This window comes from Typopeltis vanoorti, chromosome 10, assembly GCF_054136105.1.
Source record: "Typopeltis vanoorti isolate ZY-2024b chromosome 10, IOZ_Tvanoo_1.0, whole genome shotgun sequence".
In the NCBI taxonomy this organism is placed as follows: domain Eukaryota; kingdom Metazoa; phylum Arthropoda; class Arachnida; order Uropygi; family Thelyphonidae; genus Typopeltis; species Typopeltis vanoorti.
The window spans coordinates 30749545-30769138 of NC_143558.1; the positions used below are offsets into that span (position 1 = coordinate 30749545).

The 19594-nt window shown below is 37.1% G+C and overlaps 1 protein-coding gene across 1 annotated transcript in view; it reads right to left on the bottom strand.

Moving 5' to 3' along the window:
* Nucleotides 1–14976, bottom strand: part of LOC150102301 (glutamate carboxypeptidase 2-like) — an 85682-nt gene extending 70706 nt beyond the window's left edge. Inside the window, exons 1-2 of the mRNA XM_090398630.1 lie at nucleotides 14931–14976; nucleotides 13037–13209 (exon numbers count right to left, since the gene is read on the bottom strand). Coding sequence (XP_090254756.1) covers nucleotides 13037–13206 — 170 coding nt within the window. The 5' untranslated portion in view covers nucleotides 13207–13209; nucleotides 14931–14976. The remainder of the gene's footprint in view (nucleotides 1–13036; nucleotides 13210–14930) is intronic.
* Between the last annotated feature and the right edge of the window lie 4618 nt (nucleotides 14977–19594).

Consider the following 19594-nt stretch of genomic DNA (forward strand, 5'->3'; position numbering starts at 1 on the left):
TACCTGATGACGTCCCCCTTCCCCCAAGCACCCATTCCCACAAGAGGCCACTCCAGCTATCATCCACTCTGGGAATGCTAGTTTTTCTGCATTGACACACTGACTCGTTCAAAAAACAGCAATCTCTCCAGATGCCTAAGTCCTTCCTCATTTAAATGTAAGCGGTCTCTTGCATACAGCTCACTTCTGTTCTTAAATGCCCTTCAAGCATCCACATATTCCAATCCTCTTTTCTGATACATTCTGGCTATTATGCTCTTCATTATTACTGCTCTTCTGCTCAGATCGTTATTATCATACCTGGGCAACACACACCATCTTTCCTTTCTGTTTTCTTTTGTACAACCTCAGGCATGAATCTCAGATCTCTTGCCACCTGATTTTCACTGCCTTTCAAGTCATTCGTGCCCACCATCACAATCATCTCATCCACCCTTTCACCCTGCTTAATTGCTAGCCATACTTTCTATTGTTCCTCCAGGCAAACAATCCTCTGGCATCCTATCTTGTACACCATAGATCATTGAGTCTCTATACATCACAACTGTTACCACTTTGTTCCTTGACTGCTCACCTGCATCCCTCACTCTCTCTCTCCTCTAACCCTTTCTCTCAGTGTTCCCCTACTTACCTGATGTCCTGGCATCACTCTATCCATGGTCTATTCTTCTCATTTCCTCTCTGAGACTGTTTTCATTCTCCCCTCTTCATCATTTCCTCTCTTCTACTGCTCCTATTCTCTACTCTTCTATCATTCCCATAATTTTCTCTCACTCCTACTCTGATTCACCTAATCTCATCTTTCATACTCCCGAGACATTCCACATCCTCTTTCAGTTCATTTATCTCTCTCTGCAAGTTAGTCACTCTTACCATTCATTCTCCTAGTCAAAACCATCTCCAAAAAACTTCACAATCATTCAAGCCTTCCACACTCCTCACTCTTATTTTTTCATTCATATTTCACTCGTCATTCTCACCTATCACACTACTCGTCTCTTGAGATTCTCCCGTCTCTGACACAATGAGGTCGGTTATCGTAATATTAAACTCATTAAGTTCCTCCCATTGCCTACATTTTGTGCATGCATGCACTCCCCCTTTCTCTCACCTGCCACAAGGTTAAAAACATAATGCAATCTGTTTGAATCTGATAACATCTGCCTGAGTGTATATGGCTTAACTAAATAAGTAAAAATTAGCTAAATAAGTAAAAAAATTCTGCTCTCTCATATAAAGTGCTGGCACTCCACCAGAGTATGACAAATGTTGCATTTTGCACACATAGGTGGGGTCATCAGCACTCAGTAAATAAGAATGTGTAAGATGCAGTGGCGCACTCAGGATTTAATCTTGGAGGCGGGCCGAGTACTCAAGATTTAATCTTTGGGGGGGGGGGGGAATGAGACGAGAGCTCATGGTTTAATCTTGGAGGGGGGCCGAGTTGAGTAGATGCTTTGAGAATGCACACTATGCATTGCATATGACCTATGACTGAGCATCTGCAGTGATCGCCAATACATGATACCCATGATCACTGGCTGGCTCGGGTAAACAAAAAGTATTGCTTGAGCAATACTTCGTTCACCTTGCGTTCACAACAGCCGTGATTCCTGAGAGCCAGAGGATATTCCCGCCTTATGTGACCACTAATTCATAAGTAGTATAGAAATAGAAGACACGACACAACATAAATTTAAAAAAAAAAAAAAAAAAAGAATTAATTTATTTATTTATTTATTTATTTACTTTTTCTTTTTTGGGTGGCCAGGGCCCCTTGACCCCCTCCCTGGGTGCACCAATGGTAAGATGAGCGTGACTTATGCAGAACCTAGCCTTCCTCTCTCCTTTTTCTATGCTGACTAGAATGACAATGCTTACTGCCTTTGGGTAATTAGCTTTGATCTTACAGAGTGTCTGTAGTCTGTATATGGTGCTGTTAAACATTATGTCAAAAAGTATGAGCTGATCTAACAGCTGCATCTGCAGTCTCATTTCCCTTAATTCCAACCTGACTGGGAATCCTGCATGACTGAACATCAAAATTAAGGGTGTTCGTTTTGTACAACAGGTGTAACATCTCACACAGCACTGGATGTGGATTATACATAGGAGAGGAGAGAGAGAGAGTCTGTATAAATTACATGATTTTGGTAGCATTTTTCTTTTATATGCATAAGTGCAATGGAGATAGTAATGTCAAGAGCATAGCAGCACAGCCAATATGAGTGTCTGTTCTTGAACCATCAGTATACACAGGCAAGAAATCAGAGTGAGCTGCTCTGTGTGCATTAAACAATTGCAGGTAGACAGATGATGGAGTATGAGACCTCTATAGTTGACAAAGTGAGAGGTTGCAGGATGAAGTGCAAAACCTGCTATAGAGGGATGTTGTTATGCTTGGAGTAGGCAATGTTGTCAATATTCATGCCAACAGCATGCATAGTCTCTTTAACACACACACACACCAAAAGGATGCATTACAGTCTGATGTGTGTGATATTCAGCTTCCTGGTGCAGAGAAAAGAGACTAGTCCATGTACAATGATCTGGAAGAGAACTTTATCTTTAGGGCTTCTCCAGAGAAGACTAAGATTGTAACTGGTCTTTGGAATGTGGGATATGAGGACAGATTGAGGGAATGCAGTTTACAAAACCTTATGAATAGGAGGAAGAAATGGGATATGATTGAAACATTTAGGGTTGTCACCAAGTTAATGCAGAAGAAATTTTTCATGGAATACGAAAAGAGGGTAGAACAAGGGGACATACCTGTATAAAGCTATATAAGGATGGTGTGAGCAGGGGCATAAGGAGCAGGTTATTTTCATTGGGAGTGATTGGTGAGTGGAATGCATTGCATGACATTGTGTTTAACAGTGTCTGCCTCTGTTAACTGGTTTTAATAATAATAATAATTTATTAATTCATTTCATCCTTTTGACATATTATTATTATTTGACATAATAATAAATATATTATTATATTTATTATTATTATATATGGATGTCTCCATGGAATAAGGAGATTCATCACAACACATACTGGCCATTATTCACACAATATCTATCATACCTTCCCTTAAACTCATTCACAGATAATACACTCATAACTACCTCTGGCAATGCATTCCACCCATCCACCAAACTCCAAGCAAAAAATCTAGTCCTAACACCCTTGATAACCACACTCTTACACAATTTCATGGGTGACCCTTCGTTCTTTCCCCTCCTGCACTGTACCACAAAAAGTCAGTGTCAATCCTATAAAATCCTTTTAATAACTTATATGCTTCTATCATATCTCCTCTATTATGCTTATCAACTAGTTTTTAGAGCCCACAGACTTTCAATGTATTCTCATAGGAAGCATTCGACAGACCTGCCACAATCTTTGTCACTTGCCTCCAAATCCTTTCCACTACTTCTTCATCACCAAGGAATCCAGGTGACCAGATCTGTGTTCAGTAATCCAGATGTGGCCTTATTAATGCCTTATAAAGTGGAACAATAACTTCCCTATCCTTGCTTGCCGGTGTGTTCTTTATCAACAAAGTAATTTGATGTGCTGTTTTCCCAACCTTTGCAATGTGCCCTGTAAATTTCAATTCTCTGTCCACAATCATCCCCCACAAGTCCCTTACCTTGCCAACTTCTTGCAGTTCGATTCCATCAATATAGTACACAGCATGTGATCTCATCCTCCCAAAATACATCACTTTACACCTAGCCATGTTAAACTTTCCATTCCCATTTGCTCTAATATATGCAATAGAGCTCCACATGGAATCATGCCCAATGCCTTTGCAAATTACAGCAGTATTACTGAGTAAGCATTTCCTTTATCCAACTCCACTGTTACTTTATTATAGAAAGTAAGTATATTACTAAGGCAAGACCTACCTCCTCACAAAACCATGTTGCCCTTTATAAAGTATAATATTTCTCTCCACCAGTCATGAATTCTGATTTTTACCAACTTCCCCAAAACCTTGGCAGTCACTCTTAATATACTGACTGGCCTAAAATTTCCAGTATTTGAAGTATTTTCCCCTCTTTCCATTCTACTGGAACTTTACCAGAACTGAGGCACAGAAGGTGCTAATTCTCTTGCACATTCTTGTAACCCATGGGCTGATATACTACCTAACCCTATAACTCTATGGCAGTGTTCGCATTCAGGTTCTGCAATATTGTAATAAGCACCTCTATCTTCCATCTCTATTCTCCCATCAGTCAGTGACACATTCAGCAGTGCAATATCACAACCAAGATAGCAAATCAACTATTTGATTTCCTTCTGTTACTTCCCTAGCATCAACACTTTTTTAAAGTCATCTTTCTCTAGTTATTTCTCCCTCTACTTGCTACTCATCAGCTAGCTTCCTCTCATAATTAGCTTTGGTCTTTCTTACCATATAGGTCACCCTCCTTGCCTGTGCTCATGGGTATGCTGATCACCTTTTTCTTTATATTCCCTCCATAACCTTTTCTTTATCTGCAATTCCTGCTTAATACTATTCATTCATCCATCTTATTCCTACTTGATTTATCCCCCTGGCTTTCCTTAAACACTCCTTGATAACCACTCAAGCACTATCAATATTCATTTGACATTTCATCCTTGTGCTAAGAATAACCTTAGGACAAGGATGAAATGTCAAATTCTTTTTAATATTTTTTTTCTTTATTTAAAAGTGTCCTTTATTCATATGATTTGCATGAGCTGAAAATCATTTACATAAATATTATTTATTGTAATAATTATAGTTAATAATAATAGTTAAAGTTAATTATTAATGTTTATGTGGTAGAATGGATATGATAAAATGCAGTAATTTGTGTTGCTAAGCCAGTACTAGTTTTGTTTTTCTAATATATATCTGTCTCTATCTATACATGTCTATATTCTCATAAATATTATTATTTATGAGAATATAAAGTTGCACATAATGCATATTTTTTATTTTTATTTTTGGTGTCTAAAATTATTATTTTTTATTGTCAAACCTCAAGGGAGTCAAAGACTTACCCAGGGACGGCTTACATCACCCACACCTGCTGTCAAACTCATTCACACTAAATGCTCTCACTACTACAACAAGAAACTGTTCCATTCATCCATGATTCTGTGAGAGAAAAATCTCTCTTTCACCCATTTCTTAACCACACACAAACTTAACTTCCACAGATGTCCTATTGTCTTCTTCCCACCTTCCATATAATAAAAAATTTCGACCTATTTTCCTATAACACCCTCTCCAAAGTTTATAGACTATTATCATATTACCCCTCTTTCTCCTCACATACTCTCAATCTATCCTTGTAATTTACATTCGATAACCTGATATCTTTAATCTCTTGACTCCATGGAGGTCCTCTGATGGGATAATACTACCATTAAAACTCAGATTTTGCAATTCCCCCCCACCCAACATCTTTGTTTATCTGATCCGTTCACTTCTTCCGAAAATTCGTGAAACACTATAGTTGTTGGACGTTTTTTCTACTTGGTTATACTATAAATTAAAGATGCCAAGAAATTATATTCTTGGTTTAATCGTTTATCCAAGTGTAAGCAAACAAAGTTTGTGCCTGAAGTATTTTCAGGACTGGGCAAGTTGTATCAAGAAGCTAATGGCTTCACATCGCTTGCCATTGCTTGTCCATAAGGATATGTGCTTTGCATTATGGGATACTAAGGCAAGTGATGTGAAGCCATTAGCTTCTTTATACAACTTGCCTAGTCCTAAGAATACTTCAGGCACAAACTTTGTTTGCTTACATTTGTATAAACGATTAAACCAAGAATATAATTTCTTGGCATCTTCAGCACTGTAGTTCTTTTTTCTTTAACTCTTAAAATTGTCATTCTTGAATTCTATTAGAATTCATGTTTTTAATCTTTTCATTACTGAATAAATAGAAGGAGACCAATCTGTCCATGCTGAATTATTTTCAATTTTTTTATATTTAAATTAAAAATGTAAATATATTTAAATTAAATTAAAATTGTGACATTTATAAATTGTATTTTATTGACAATCTTATTCAGTATTTTTATATAGTGCTGAACATCCAACATACCTCTAGCCTCCTTTCAATTTATCTTTCCTGATGATATCATGCAATTTATCCACCGTTTGATATTTTTTGAAACAGGGAGTGCACACATATGAACAATGCAACATTTGACAGATATATTTGCTCTCTCTCTCTCTCTCTCTATCATTTTTCACTTTTTTTCTTTTTAAGTGAGGTGTAAAAATACACATAGCAATAATTAAGCGCCTCCGTAGCACAATTGGAAGAACGATGGTACATTGCGCCCTTCGATCGGTATAGGCCTAAGTTCGATTCTCGTCGCGACAGGAGGAATCTTTATCTGGACGATCTCATACGGAGGTAGCAGGGTTTTTTCTCCCGGAAACTCGGGTTTTTCATCCCGCACACAAACAAATCGGTCCTTCAGAACACACACAATTTACAGACAAAAAATACTAGTTGTGGTGGTGATGGGCAGTAGATGGCGCTGATGGAGATGATTCGTAGTAGAGGTTCGGTGTAGTGGTTGAGACAGTTGTAAGTGTCCTCCCGAGATGAGTCTTCGGACTCCTTGGAGGTATCAGGAATAATAATAATGCCTAATGGGATTTTTCTTTTTTTGGTGCAGGAAGAACCAGGGTTGGGAAGTGTCTTAGTTTCAGCTTGAGGGCTTGGTCACTAGGTGATGTGCATCTGATTTTATTGGTTGTTCTCTGTATAGAAGTTTTGAAGAATTATAAGTATGAAAAGTCAGTTGAAAATCTCCAAGTATTATGCTTTTCCCCATTTCCCTTAGCAGTGAAAAGGTTAACATCCAAAGTCAATGTTTTAATCTGTAGTCATCACTTCTGTCTCATTCTCTGTTATTTTGCACATATAACAATATGTAGAAAATTTCTGTAGTTTAAAATTTTACATTAATATATTCAAAAAGTCAGTGTGCCCCAGGGAGGATGGAAGCAGGGGTGGCCTCTTGTGAGAATGGGTACTTGGGAGAAGGGGGGTGACATCAGGTAACACTAAGCCCAGTGGAGTCTAGAGGGGATAAAGCTGGGTATAGAAACAACGGCATTTACATTCTATATACTAATGCCAGGAGTATCCGGAATAAGGGAGAGAAATTGCAGGTGCAGATAGCATCAGCCTGGCCAAAAATTATTGGGATCACTGAGACTTGGTTGACAGAAGAGGATATAATAACAGGAATAGAAATCGCTGGGTACAGCATTTTTCGGCAGGATAGGAAGGGAAAAGGTGGTGGTGGAGTACTGCTTATGATAAGTGACGACCTAAGAGTGGAGACTTTGGAAGGCAGTGACACTAATGATTTGGAAAGCATATGGTGTGAGGTAGAGGTAGGCAAGACAGGATATTTAGTGGAGTGTTACTACAAACCAAGGAGCACAGAGGGTGGGGACCAGGAGGTGTTGAGACAGTCGAGCATGGCAATTGCAAGAAGAATGATTGTTATGGGAGATTTTAACTACAGTAGTATAAACTGGGGAGAGGAAGATGCATGTAGCAATAATGGGGTGGAATGTCTAGAATTCTTGAGGGACAAATATCTAAGGCAATATGTAATGGAGGGAACAAGAGGTTCAAGAGTTTTGGATTTGGTCATAGCATCAGAAGAGCTGATAATAACAGAGATGACATCTCCCCCCCCCCCCCCCCCAGTTGGAGAGAGTGACCATATGGAAGAGTGATTAGTATGGTAAAAAAGACGAAACTGGAATATGAGAGGAGATCAGCCCTAAGATTCAAAGAAAATCCTAGGGAATTTTTTAGATATATGGCCAGTAGGAAGAGAAATGACTGTGAAAGAATGATATTGTGGGATAAAAATGGGAAGAGAGTGACTGATGCAGAGAACATAGCAGAATTGTTCAATGAACACTTTATCAGTTTTAAAAATAGAGGGATAGGGCAGTTTCGAGGTTTAGAGGTACAGGAGGAGAGTGTGTTTCAAATACTGAATACTCTGGATATCAGTAAAGCTGTGGGACTGGATGATATTTCACCACGAGTTTTGAGAGAATGTGCTGGGGAACTGACAGTTCCTTTGACCTGGCTTTTCAATGAAAGTCTGACTGCAGGAAAGGTCCCCATGGAAATGGAAGGAAGGTAAGATAGTGCCATTGCATAAGGGCAATAGCAGACTGGAAGTGTCTAATTATAGGCCAGTTTGTGTGTCATCAGTAGTTAGTAAGATCTTGGAGAAAGTAGTGCAGCACCATATACAGCATTGGGAAGATGAGGGTAATATAATCTGTGAGAGTCAACAAGGATTTGTGAAAGGGCGCTTTTGTTTTAGCAATATGCTAGCCTTTTATCATAAAGTTTCAAGAGCATTACATGAGGGAAAGCCATATACTGCCATTTTCTTAGACCTAGGGAAGGCATTTGACAGGGTGCCACATGATAAGCTGATATTTAAGTTGCAGCACATGGGTGTCAGATAGGTATCAGAGAGTTGTGTATGGCGGGGCAGTTTCAAGGAAGCAGAGGGTTACAAGTGGGGTCCCACAGGGCTCACCACTGGGACCTATATTGTTTTACCTTTATATCAATGACATTGTCAGTGGATTGCAAAGGGATATTCTGTCATTTGCAGATAATGCGAAGCTGGGAAGAATTATTAGTAATAGTACAGATGCAGCAGCCCTGTTAGAGGATTTGAGTAAGCTAGATAGATGGGCAAATGAATGGGGGTTTTGGTTTAATGCCTCAAAATGTAAGGTCTTGAGGTTTGGGAAACATCGATGGGACACTGCATACTCTATGGGAGGAGTTATACTGGAGCAAGTAGAGGAGACAAGAGATCTGGAGTTGATGATTGATAGAAACCTGAAATTTAGGGGACATATTGCGAAGGTGGTGAAGGTAACACAGAGGTGGTGAAGGTAACACAGAGGTGGTGAAGGTAACACAAAGGATTGCTGCAATAATGAGAACGATACTGCCATGCAGATATAAAACAGTTATCATTCCGTTGTATAAGACCCTAATCAGACCACACTTGGACTATTGTTCTCCGATTTGGTTCCCAGGATTTGAATGGGATAAATTAACTGTGGAAAGGGTACAAAGGCGGGTAACAAAGACAATTTCAGGACTGTACAATGATAGTTATGAGGATCGGCTGGGGGAATGTGGACTGCAGAGTTTGGTGGATAGAAGAAGGAGAGGTGATATGATTGAGACTTTTAAACTTTTGAGAGGCAGTTACAGGGGGTAGTTCTTTTGCTTGGTCGAACAATGGGAAGGAGTGATGACAAGGGTCCATTCCTCAAAGTTACGAAAGGAGGCTGTGAGGAGTGGTTTCTTTGCATGGAGGGTGGTTGAACCGTAGAATGCATTGCCTGATGGAATAGTAAGAGCAAGAACGGTGAATGGGCGGTATGATAGACTTTGCGTTTCTTAGGGGGGGGGACCTCCCCTCAATGAGTTTCGATAGACTTTGTGTTTCTTTGGAAGGACCTCCCATGATGAGTCTTTTGACTCCATGGAGGCCTGAATAATAATAATAAACCACTTGAGAAGTATCACTTAACCAACAGCATCCTTCCCAGAAAATCAGTCATCTGTGCAGCTTCTTTACATGTTTGACACCTTTGTTTAGACATCATGTCTCCAGAATCATAATAGTGCTCCCGTTACCACTGATCTGAGACCACAATTTTGTGTTCCACTTTCCAATTATCTCATTTTTGTCTCTAAGCATATCCAGATCACCACACCATCTAACAAATACAGTTGTGTCACTTCTCTAATTATCATTTGGTATTATCACCACTGTGAGTATTGGAAGGATAAAACATTTCCTTTACAAAGTTCACCAAGAAGTATGTTTCAGTCTAGAATCTAAATTCTAAAATTTGTGCATGCATTTTAATAGAGGTTTTTGATCGTTAAAGCCTTCTCTCTTTTCATTCACTTCTTTTACTAACTTATACAGTTTATTGGATTCCACTCAGTCTTTTCAAATCAGAAATGCCATACACAAGCCTTTTTCCAAACTTTCAACACCTCTCCAATTCTTATAATTTCTAGGGCTATACTCACACTCTTTCTGAGGTGGGCATGGCATGCACTAGACTGCTCCAGGGCTCTCCTTCATCGTTTTGGGCCCTTAAATTATCCTACTTTTTTGAGGTTTCCCAACTTAGAGCCTTGTGCATAAGTACGGTTCTGACCATTTCATTACGTGTCCCTTAAAAGGTTTGGGCACAGTGGCGCACCCAGGTGTCAAACCTGGCGCTCATGGAAAATTTTAGAAAATATATGTTATGTCGTGTCTTCTATTTCTATGCTACTTATGAATTGGCGATCATTGCAGATGCTCAGTCATAGGTCGTATGCGATGCGTAGTGTGTATTTTCAGATCGTCTCCTCAACTCTCCCTCCTCCCTAAGATTAAATCCTGAGTGCGCTACTGGTTGGACATGCTATGATAGTCCTAAAATAAGTTTATATTATTACCAGCTCCTGATAAGCAATTTTCTTCCAAATTAATTTGTTATTTTATAAATAAAAAAGTAAATTAGCTAACGGCTTTTATTCCCTTATAGGGAGTAGGTGAGGCCTTTATACCCTATCTACCTTTTGGAGACTGAGTGGGCAGTTCAATCTCTACCGGTAGCCAATCAGAGATAGCTGGCCCATGTCTATCACTAATTACAGCAGCCACCAATGAAGAGGCTGGCAAACAAGTGCTGCCATTTCTTGGTACCTAATCCTAACAAGATATGTTACTGTCTGAAATAATGTGGGTATTACGGTCAATTCTCTTGAGTTTACGAGATAGAAAACCCGAGTTTCCAGGAGGAAATATCCGCTTGCCCGTACCAGAAGTCGACTAACTCTGGAATCGGTCGAAGAAAGGCTAAGAAAAAGTTCCTCCAGTCGGCGACTAGATTTGAACTTATGGCAGACCAAAAATATGGTCTGGCAATGAGCTCACTCATATCATCCCCACTCTTGGACACTAACTTATATGAGCAAAGTTTTGCAGAAGAAGCCATAGCATACGATCCTAAAATCCTTACGCCACTTGTCTGGTGAAGATATGCTGATGATGTGTTTATTATATGGAAACATATCCAGAAAGACGTTGAAAGTTTTTTACAACAGCTCCTGAATAATCGCCACCCAAAAATCAAATTCAGATTATTATTATTATTATTGTTATTTGACACCTTCAGGGAGTCCAAAGACTCACCGAGGGAGAGTGTGCTAACAGCATCGAACGATTGGACCCCTTCCAACTACTAACCGCGCTCAAACTTACTTAACTGAGCCATTAGTAGCAGAGGCTCTATTAATCGACCAACCTTTGCCGGCAAGAAATAAATAAGTACAGTAAATTACCATACCCAGATATCCTTATAAACAAAATAAACGCTAAAGGATATCATAAGATAGGCAAGTATTTGCAAGCATGTTCTTGCCATCATCCTCACCAAAAATTAGGTATAATCTAAATGTTGTCCGTGCGGTTAGCCTAGTGGCTGTGCGCTTTGCAACCATATGACTGGGGAAGGATCCCAGGTTCGATTCCCATCGAAGACGTGAGAAATTTGAGGATCTTTCTCTGCCATAGCCAAGTTAGCCGGTCTTGGGTGAGTGCAGTATGGTTTTTTCCGTCAGTTTATCTAGCGTTTTTCATCCCGCAAGCAGGCAAACCGGCACCGTGAACACACGGATCTACAGCCATAAATACTTAACCCCTCATGAGGGGGCTCAACTCGCCCCTATAGGGACGGGGAAGAAAAAGGGAAAAATCTCCATACGAATAAATAAATAAAAATCTAAATCTTAAAAAACAGAGCACGGAATATATTTAAGAATTATACACTTGAAAGGAAAGATGAACTTCAAATCCTATTCTGTCAATTCCTCCAAAATGGCTACTCAAAGAAGTTACATGTTATTTTCTAATAAACCGTCCTGTGTTAACCAGGAAATCAGTTACACTGTCTTCTTACTATACGTTGGTAAGCACATTAAACCAAATTGTCCAATTATTAAAATCTTCAGCATCAGAACAGCCATCAAACCACTCAACACCGTACAAGGTTTCCCACGAAACCTGCTGAAGAAAGAAATATTCCAATATTTCTTTCTTCAGAAATTTGATATCAAAGCTTAGTGAAAAGAACTTACATACCTTCACTATACGAATGCCACAAAGGTGTGCTTGTATTTTGTAATTAAAATAAAAAGCCAAAAGGCTAGTTTTCTGGCAATTGAATAGATATTAAATGGATAATAATCCTATATTGTTATATAGCCAGTAAGTGAAACTCAAGATCGATAATAGTGAGGGAGCTTGCTCCATCTTTGCTTCGAATTGCCTTCGCCGATAGTTTTTCGGCATTGAAACTCATAGATCGTAGTTATCAATCTTGAGTTTCACTTACTGGCTATATAACAATATAGGATTCTTATCCATTTAATATTCCGGACCTCTGTTATGCCAGCAATCATGTATAAGTTTTGTACAATAATGTACACATTTTGGCATGATGTGCTTAATGATCGTTAAACCGTCAAATCAGTAAGTTTCAATTTATAAAAAGAATGGCTGTTGGGTATGTTTTTTTTTATGTTAAATATGCTATCAGGCCAAAAAGACAGCGAAACATGTCGAAGGAAGATTCAATGTAAATTAATAAACTTCTAGGAGTTTAACCATTTTAATTGCTTGATTACTCATAGTTGACATCAAGTTCTAGTACTTAATTATTTACAGTGATAGAATAATTCCCATTAGCTGCCAGAAGTGGATGTTACTCTACTATGCTTCCAAGCTGGAACGAACGAACTTCGTTTTTCTTTCATTAGTGAAACAGAGAACATATTTTATTGAAAAACTTGTAATTAGAACGAGTGGGTTAATTATTAATCTTAGAAAATAAAAATGAGGAATATTCAGATATTTTGTACATATTTGGATTTTTGATTTGATATCATAACGATATCTCTTTTACCTCAGATAATTCCTTATATTTTCGGAAGCAGTATTATCTCCAAATTGCCGAATTACTGGGTAATTCATGAGCATATCATTAAAATATTCAACTTCTTTATGGAGTGCATTGATATTCAGGAAACAAATGGTAAGCACCACAACCAAGAGAACTTCTCCTAACAGGTCCATGTCCTTGAAAAGAAAATAATAATATTAATTTGTGTTTTAAAGGAAATGTGTTATTTTTTTAATTATGTGTTCAATAGAAATAGTGAACAAATACTTCAAAATATACGTTTTGTACATCATCTGAAATGGGAGAAAATAAATTTTCTATACCTTTTAAACACACACACACACACACACACACACACACACACACACACACACACACACACACACACACACACACACACACACACCAAAACCATTAAGCAGCACTCGTAAGCCTTATTTTTTAATAAATCAGTTGACAGCGTGCTTCCACTCTTGTTGTCGCTCGAAGATTAGTAAGTTCTCTAGCCGGCCTGGATAGACTAAAGAAACAGGAATAACTTCTGCGGCCTTGTGTTTATTTCTAATTTTAGTTAGGGTTTATTAATGTATGTAGTATCGTGTATTCTATGGTCGAATTTTTTTTAGATTTAGGATTAAAAACGCTAGTTTTTTCTTGAAAAAAAAAAGGTTAAAGATAGACAATATGGTTGCTAGATACATTTAATTTGGAGATCCGCTAAAATATCTGCTAACACCTCTTATTTCCATACGGAGTAACTGAAGCTGTTTAGCCCTATCTAACTTTCAGAGCTTGAGAGAAAGTCAACTTTCCCGTTTGCTCTGGAGATAGCTGGTTCAGACTATCACAAATTTAAATATCATCCAGTGAGAGAATCCAGAACACACATGCACACACATAATTTACAGGCACATTACATTGGCCTTACAGCCTTAACTGCTTTAGCTGTAATTCAAGAAAAACTTTGTCAATGAAGAAGAGAAATAGAGTGTACTGTCATTAGCAAAACTATGGATAGAATATAAGACTTGTGTCAAAATGCATAAGATGAAAGGATAGACCAGCCAGGAACACTGGCATTCATAGCGAGGTCCAAAGACAAGAAATTCTGTATCGTGTTTTGCAGTGAACGAGCAGTGAGGAAGCTAGCGATTATTTTACAAAGGACAAAAAACAGATCATAACTATATGAGCTTCTTGAAACCTTTCCATTACTAGTGTCCAAAAGTGTGTGAGATTGTCTAAAAGAGCTAGTAAGGAACCAAAATATAGTTGACATTTCTTCGGATGATGTGATATAGTATATGCTTATTAGAGGTGGCATTACTCGCTTGAAATGTTCAAGTTCTTTGGGGACAGATTTAGATGTACTTTAGGCTAGAGAATCTGATACATTGCCGCCAGAATGAAACCAATCAGAGTCGTATTAGTACTACAGGTCATTTAGGTTTATAAGACGCCTCAAAGCAATTTCATTGCTCAAAAATTCTTCTTAGCAGAAGAATCGATCGCTTACTCTCCTGAGTACCTACATTAGCTATACATACTGCTCTTCCCGTCTCAGATGAGATTACTATGTCCATGTGATTCAAAGTACGTCTCCACCAAATATTCGCGCTTGTATTTTCTACTCGTGTAAGTACCCTCTGATAACTTCTTAATCCGTTTTTGACAATTTTTGAAAACGCCACTTTTGAGAAATACTTAAAAATAAAATATTAAATTATGCGACTGTTCGCTTAATTACTTGCCATTCAAATCATCCTTAAATATGAATCTAAAATGTTAGTTTTGTAACATAAAATCTAACATTCAACTAATATAAAATGATTTTTCTTTCTAGCTTATTATTTCAAATAATGTAAATAAATGTATATGTACAAATGATTTTACCTACCTAAAGAAACGAAGAAATTGCCAAGCTTTGAAGACGCGTTTTGCGTTTATATGTCTTTTGGTTACGGAAATAACTGTAAAGGTCATTTTCAAGTCTTATGTTATCTCTTAATGTCACAGTTATGCTCTTAAAATTTATGAATTATGCTTCCGAAGGGATTATTACGTACATTAGCCTTTTCGACTCTTCTTCTTCTTCCGGGTTTTCTTTACATCTACCATTCAGAATTAAAAATTGCATAAAATTTAAATATTCCTATTTTAATCGATATAATATAGAATATCTATAAAATCTTTATCCAGTTTGAATTTTTTAATAACTTCTCTGCTATATAAGATATATATAATCTGTATAATGCGACAGAGTAGGAATTTATTTAATATTTAACATATTATTCAATTAACCTTTAATTCATCTAGCATAATTTCGAATACATTACATGGCATTATTTTTCAAGTAATTCGAACACATTTTGCGATTGTGTTTAAGTTATAGCACTAATCACATCAATAAAATAAGCCTCATCATTCACAACAATTTCTTCGGTCGAATTATGTATGCTTTTTTAGAGCATACAGGCGTCCACTTTAGTTAATCTTTTTCATGTTCCTAAAATTATTTAGGTCCCCCCCCCCCCCGAAATGAAATTGTGTATATGTTAGACGGCACCAGTCCAGTATACTATGTTAGCTAACTGAGCGCATATTCTTCTTTGCTGGTTTAAAAAATCCGATCTTCGTCTGAGAGGACTAAACCACGTCCACTTGAGAAGGCTTTAGAAAGATTTCACGAATTCTAGGTGGGATTCCAACTTCAGGTGTTTCCGATCTGCGTTGTTCTAGCGACTGGGTTATGGAGGCACTGAACTTTTTTTTTTTTTGTCAAATTTGTATATATTTTAATTAGTTCTATATGGCATTATTTCTTGATTTTCAATATAAAAAATAAGAAAAATAACATATAAAAAAAACTGTCAGTATAATATTTCATGGGAAAAACAAAATGCTTATCATAAACTATTCTTGCGTGTCCTGTGATTATCAGCTTTGTTGGTACTAGTAGATTTTAAAATTTTCATGAACTGTTTTATCCAAATGATTATTATTTTCTTTATATAATCTCATGTCTTGAGATTTATTTATTTTAAATTTAGTATTGCGTATATTTATATAAATATCCTTATCGACAAAAATTTGTTCAGTCATTCAATTTTCATTTCCGTCGAACTATTTACAAAGGAGAAAATTTGGGCAAAACATAAAATTTTGCAAAGTGATAACTGGACTGAAGCTAAAGTTTTTCTTTTATCTAAATTTCATGCAATAAAAGTTGTAAACCTTTATGCAGTACATAAGTTTTACATCCTTTCTTGGTGAGATTTGTTATGGGTTAATAATCCCGAAAACCTTGCTCTGGTGATCCAAAATTGAAATTTTCATGCCACTTGAGGTCTCCAGTAAACAGCTTGGTAATTTCACATTGGGCGATGAGATAAGCACGCTTGAATTGTGAATCTGTATTACGATGTAGACTTTTATATAGCATTGCAGCTATACAAAAGGAAGAAGAAATAACAGTATTTGATATCTGGAATGTATTTTCAGTTTCTTTCCGCCACCAGTATTACCAACTCCCCCCCCCCCCTCCATCATCCTAACATCATACATTAATAAAGCTGAAAAATATGCAGCAAAAACAGCATGTACGATTCTAATATTATAGAATGAACATAAACATTCTTCGGGTCAAGATTCTAACAATGCCTCACGTGAATTTGTTCTAAAATATAAATAAACGCGATTTTTAGTCTGAACCTCAGGATCAGTATAAACATAAAAATAATGCAGAAAGTGAATAAAAAGTAAGCGATTATCAGTTTATTTTTCAACAACAATTACGGTTAAAGCAGATCGTTTTAAATGTGTATTTGACCACCAATAATAATGGAACGCTTTTAAGTTTTCGCTAGTGATGTTACACTTCAAGAAGCACAGCATTTAGTGATTATGTGGTTATAACATCACTCATAAACACAGACAGAAAGTTGATTACTCAATAAAAATAATATGCATTTCTTTCTCATAATGATAACATTAACTGTACTGGTTGAGCATTCGTTCGGAAACGGAAATATTATACTTAAAGTGGTAGTAATTTTTATCCTGAAACTTTTTTTTTTTCTCAATTTATAGACATAAAATACTGGCCGATAAGCCTTAGATGCTTTGCCCGTAATTTTTTTTTACATTCTTTTTTGGATATTTTTATTCTTCTATAATTAGGAACCTGATCGCGATACAGTCATTATTACAATCAATCAATCAAACAATCAGTTTAGAGCGCCCCTCCCCCCCTTGGGGGGGGCGTGAAATAATGAAAACAAATTGAAAATGTTTTAAGACTAAGTAGATTTTTTTTATCTTAAAAGAAATGTATTTAATTTTTATTATTTATTATTTCTTTTTTGTTATTTTTTATATTTTAATGGGAAAAAAAATCACACATTGGTATTGGTTCACAAATTTTGCTTCCTGAGTATTTCGGCGCTTAATGAATATTAGTAAATATATGCTGATTCATATAAGTTTCATTTCGAAGGTATTGATAAGAAGCATTGATACACAAAAAAGCTTACAAATGCAAAATCTTGAATATAAATTGTATTGAATGTAAATACAATAAATATTATAATAATATATGTCACAACGTATTACGATGTTTTTTCGATGGGGGGGCCTGAAATATTTTAATTTTTGCAAAGGGGGCCTTTACATCCATAAGTTTGAGAAGCACTGGGTTAGAGGATTGGCCGAAGCAATTACGGGTATGGGGGCCATGTTATGTTTCTTAACTGCGCGTGTTCTTATATCCAGTTTGCCTATTTTGCTGGTTAAAAATAAAGATCTGAGTTTTCTAGAGGAAAACTGTGCAGTCCCGTACGAGATCGTCTAACTCCCGGGCAGCTGGAAAAATCTTGGAACCCAGGTTGTTTATATTAAACTGTTATAAAGTATATCACATCAGTGCTGTAAAGTGATTAGAAAGAAAGAAAGATGGAATCAGTTGAAGTTTTTGAACATTTGTAGATTGTAATCGCTTGGGGGAAAAAGTGCGAGAAAGAATGTTCCAGAAGACAGTGGTGGATGGAATGAAAAGTGAAAGACACGAAGAGAGTTTGGCAGGTTTGAAACTTGGCAGTGCATGTATGTTTACCTGAGTGGCAAGTGTTTTTACAGGCTTAACGTGTCTTAGGAATAATGAACGCTAGTTCAACAATATATTGTCCATGAAAGCACCTAGGCAAAAGACAGAAACAGAATATCTTTGAGAACATGATTACAGTGATTCTGGAAGAGGGACGATCTGTAAAACGGATCACCCATTTCGGAACAGAATCAATCATTAAATTAAACTTGCCAAGAAATTATGTTTATTTAATACTTTCTGAGCCTCCTTAGAGTTGGTTTAGACGAGCCCTTCGGTTAGATAGACCTGGGTTCGAATCCTGTCTATAAAATGAGGATCCTTTATCAGGTGTTTTGAATCAAATGGTGAGTTATCCAGTTTCGTACGGAAGTGGAGAGTTTCCCTCTCGTAAACTCGAATTATTTTCCTCTCTGAACAGGTAAACCGGCTGGAAGAACATATGCAATATACAGACAGGATACTTGGAGAACAAGGATTAACCAACCTATTCTGTTGGATTTGGTTTTGAATACCTGCATGGTGAAGTGTGGATCTATGCGTAAGTGTGAATCACGAAGGAATACCTCATTCAAGCGTAAGCAAACAAAGTTTGAGTGCCAAGTATATTCACGACTAGGTTACTTTATACAGAGACTATATACAAGTAGCTATATATGAATGTTATTATTATAAAAGAATCTGCTAAAGCTTTTTTATTCCCTTATAGGGAGTAGACGAGGCTGTTTTAGCCCTATCTAACTTTTGGAGACAGTATGGGCAGTACATTATCCAGTAGCCAATTATAGATAGCTGACCCAAGGCTATCGCTGCAATTCTGATGAAGAGACTGGCAAACAAGCACTGCCATCTCGATGTCTCTAACCCTGACAGGATATGTTATTGTCTGAAATAGTGCGGGTTCTACCGTCGATTTTTCTGGAGTTTTCGAGACAAAAAACCCGAATTTCTGGGAGAACAACCCCCCCCCCCCCGCTTTTCCTTGTCAGAGATCGACTAAATCGGGAATCGATAGAAGAAGGGCTTAGAAAATATGTAGTGGGTTATGAAGCCCCAAATTGCATTCACCAAATCACCAAATCGCCTTTATTCTATTAAAAAAAGTCTCAAAGCAAAAAATTAAAAACAGCTGATTTCTGAAGCCTCCAAATAGTCATGTGGGAGACCAAATAAATATTTGATATTTTAATGACTGATAGGTGGTTGTGAAGTAAATTTTCATTCCTCAGCTTAGGCGGCCTTTTGAAAATTAAGAAAACCGCAATTTTGTCTCATCTTTTAGCTGTTTAGTATACATTCACCTATCAAGACAATTATTTTAGGATCATGAGTGGTATGTGTCATGTGACAATTTATTTTGGTACATAAGACATCGAACATCTAATCGGAAAAACTCTAATCTATGGCGCCTGTCTGGTTTTAAAAGTATATATATCAATAATATAATCAAGGACAAAAGA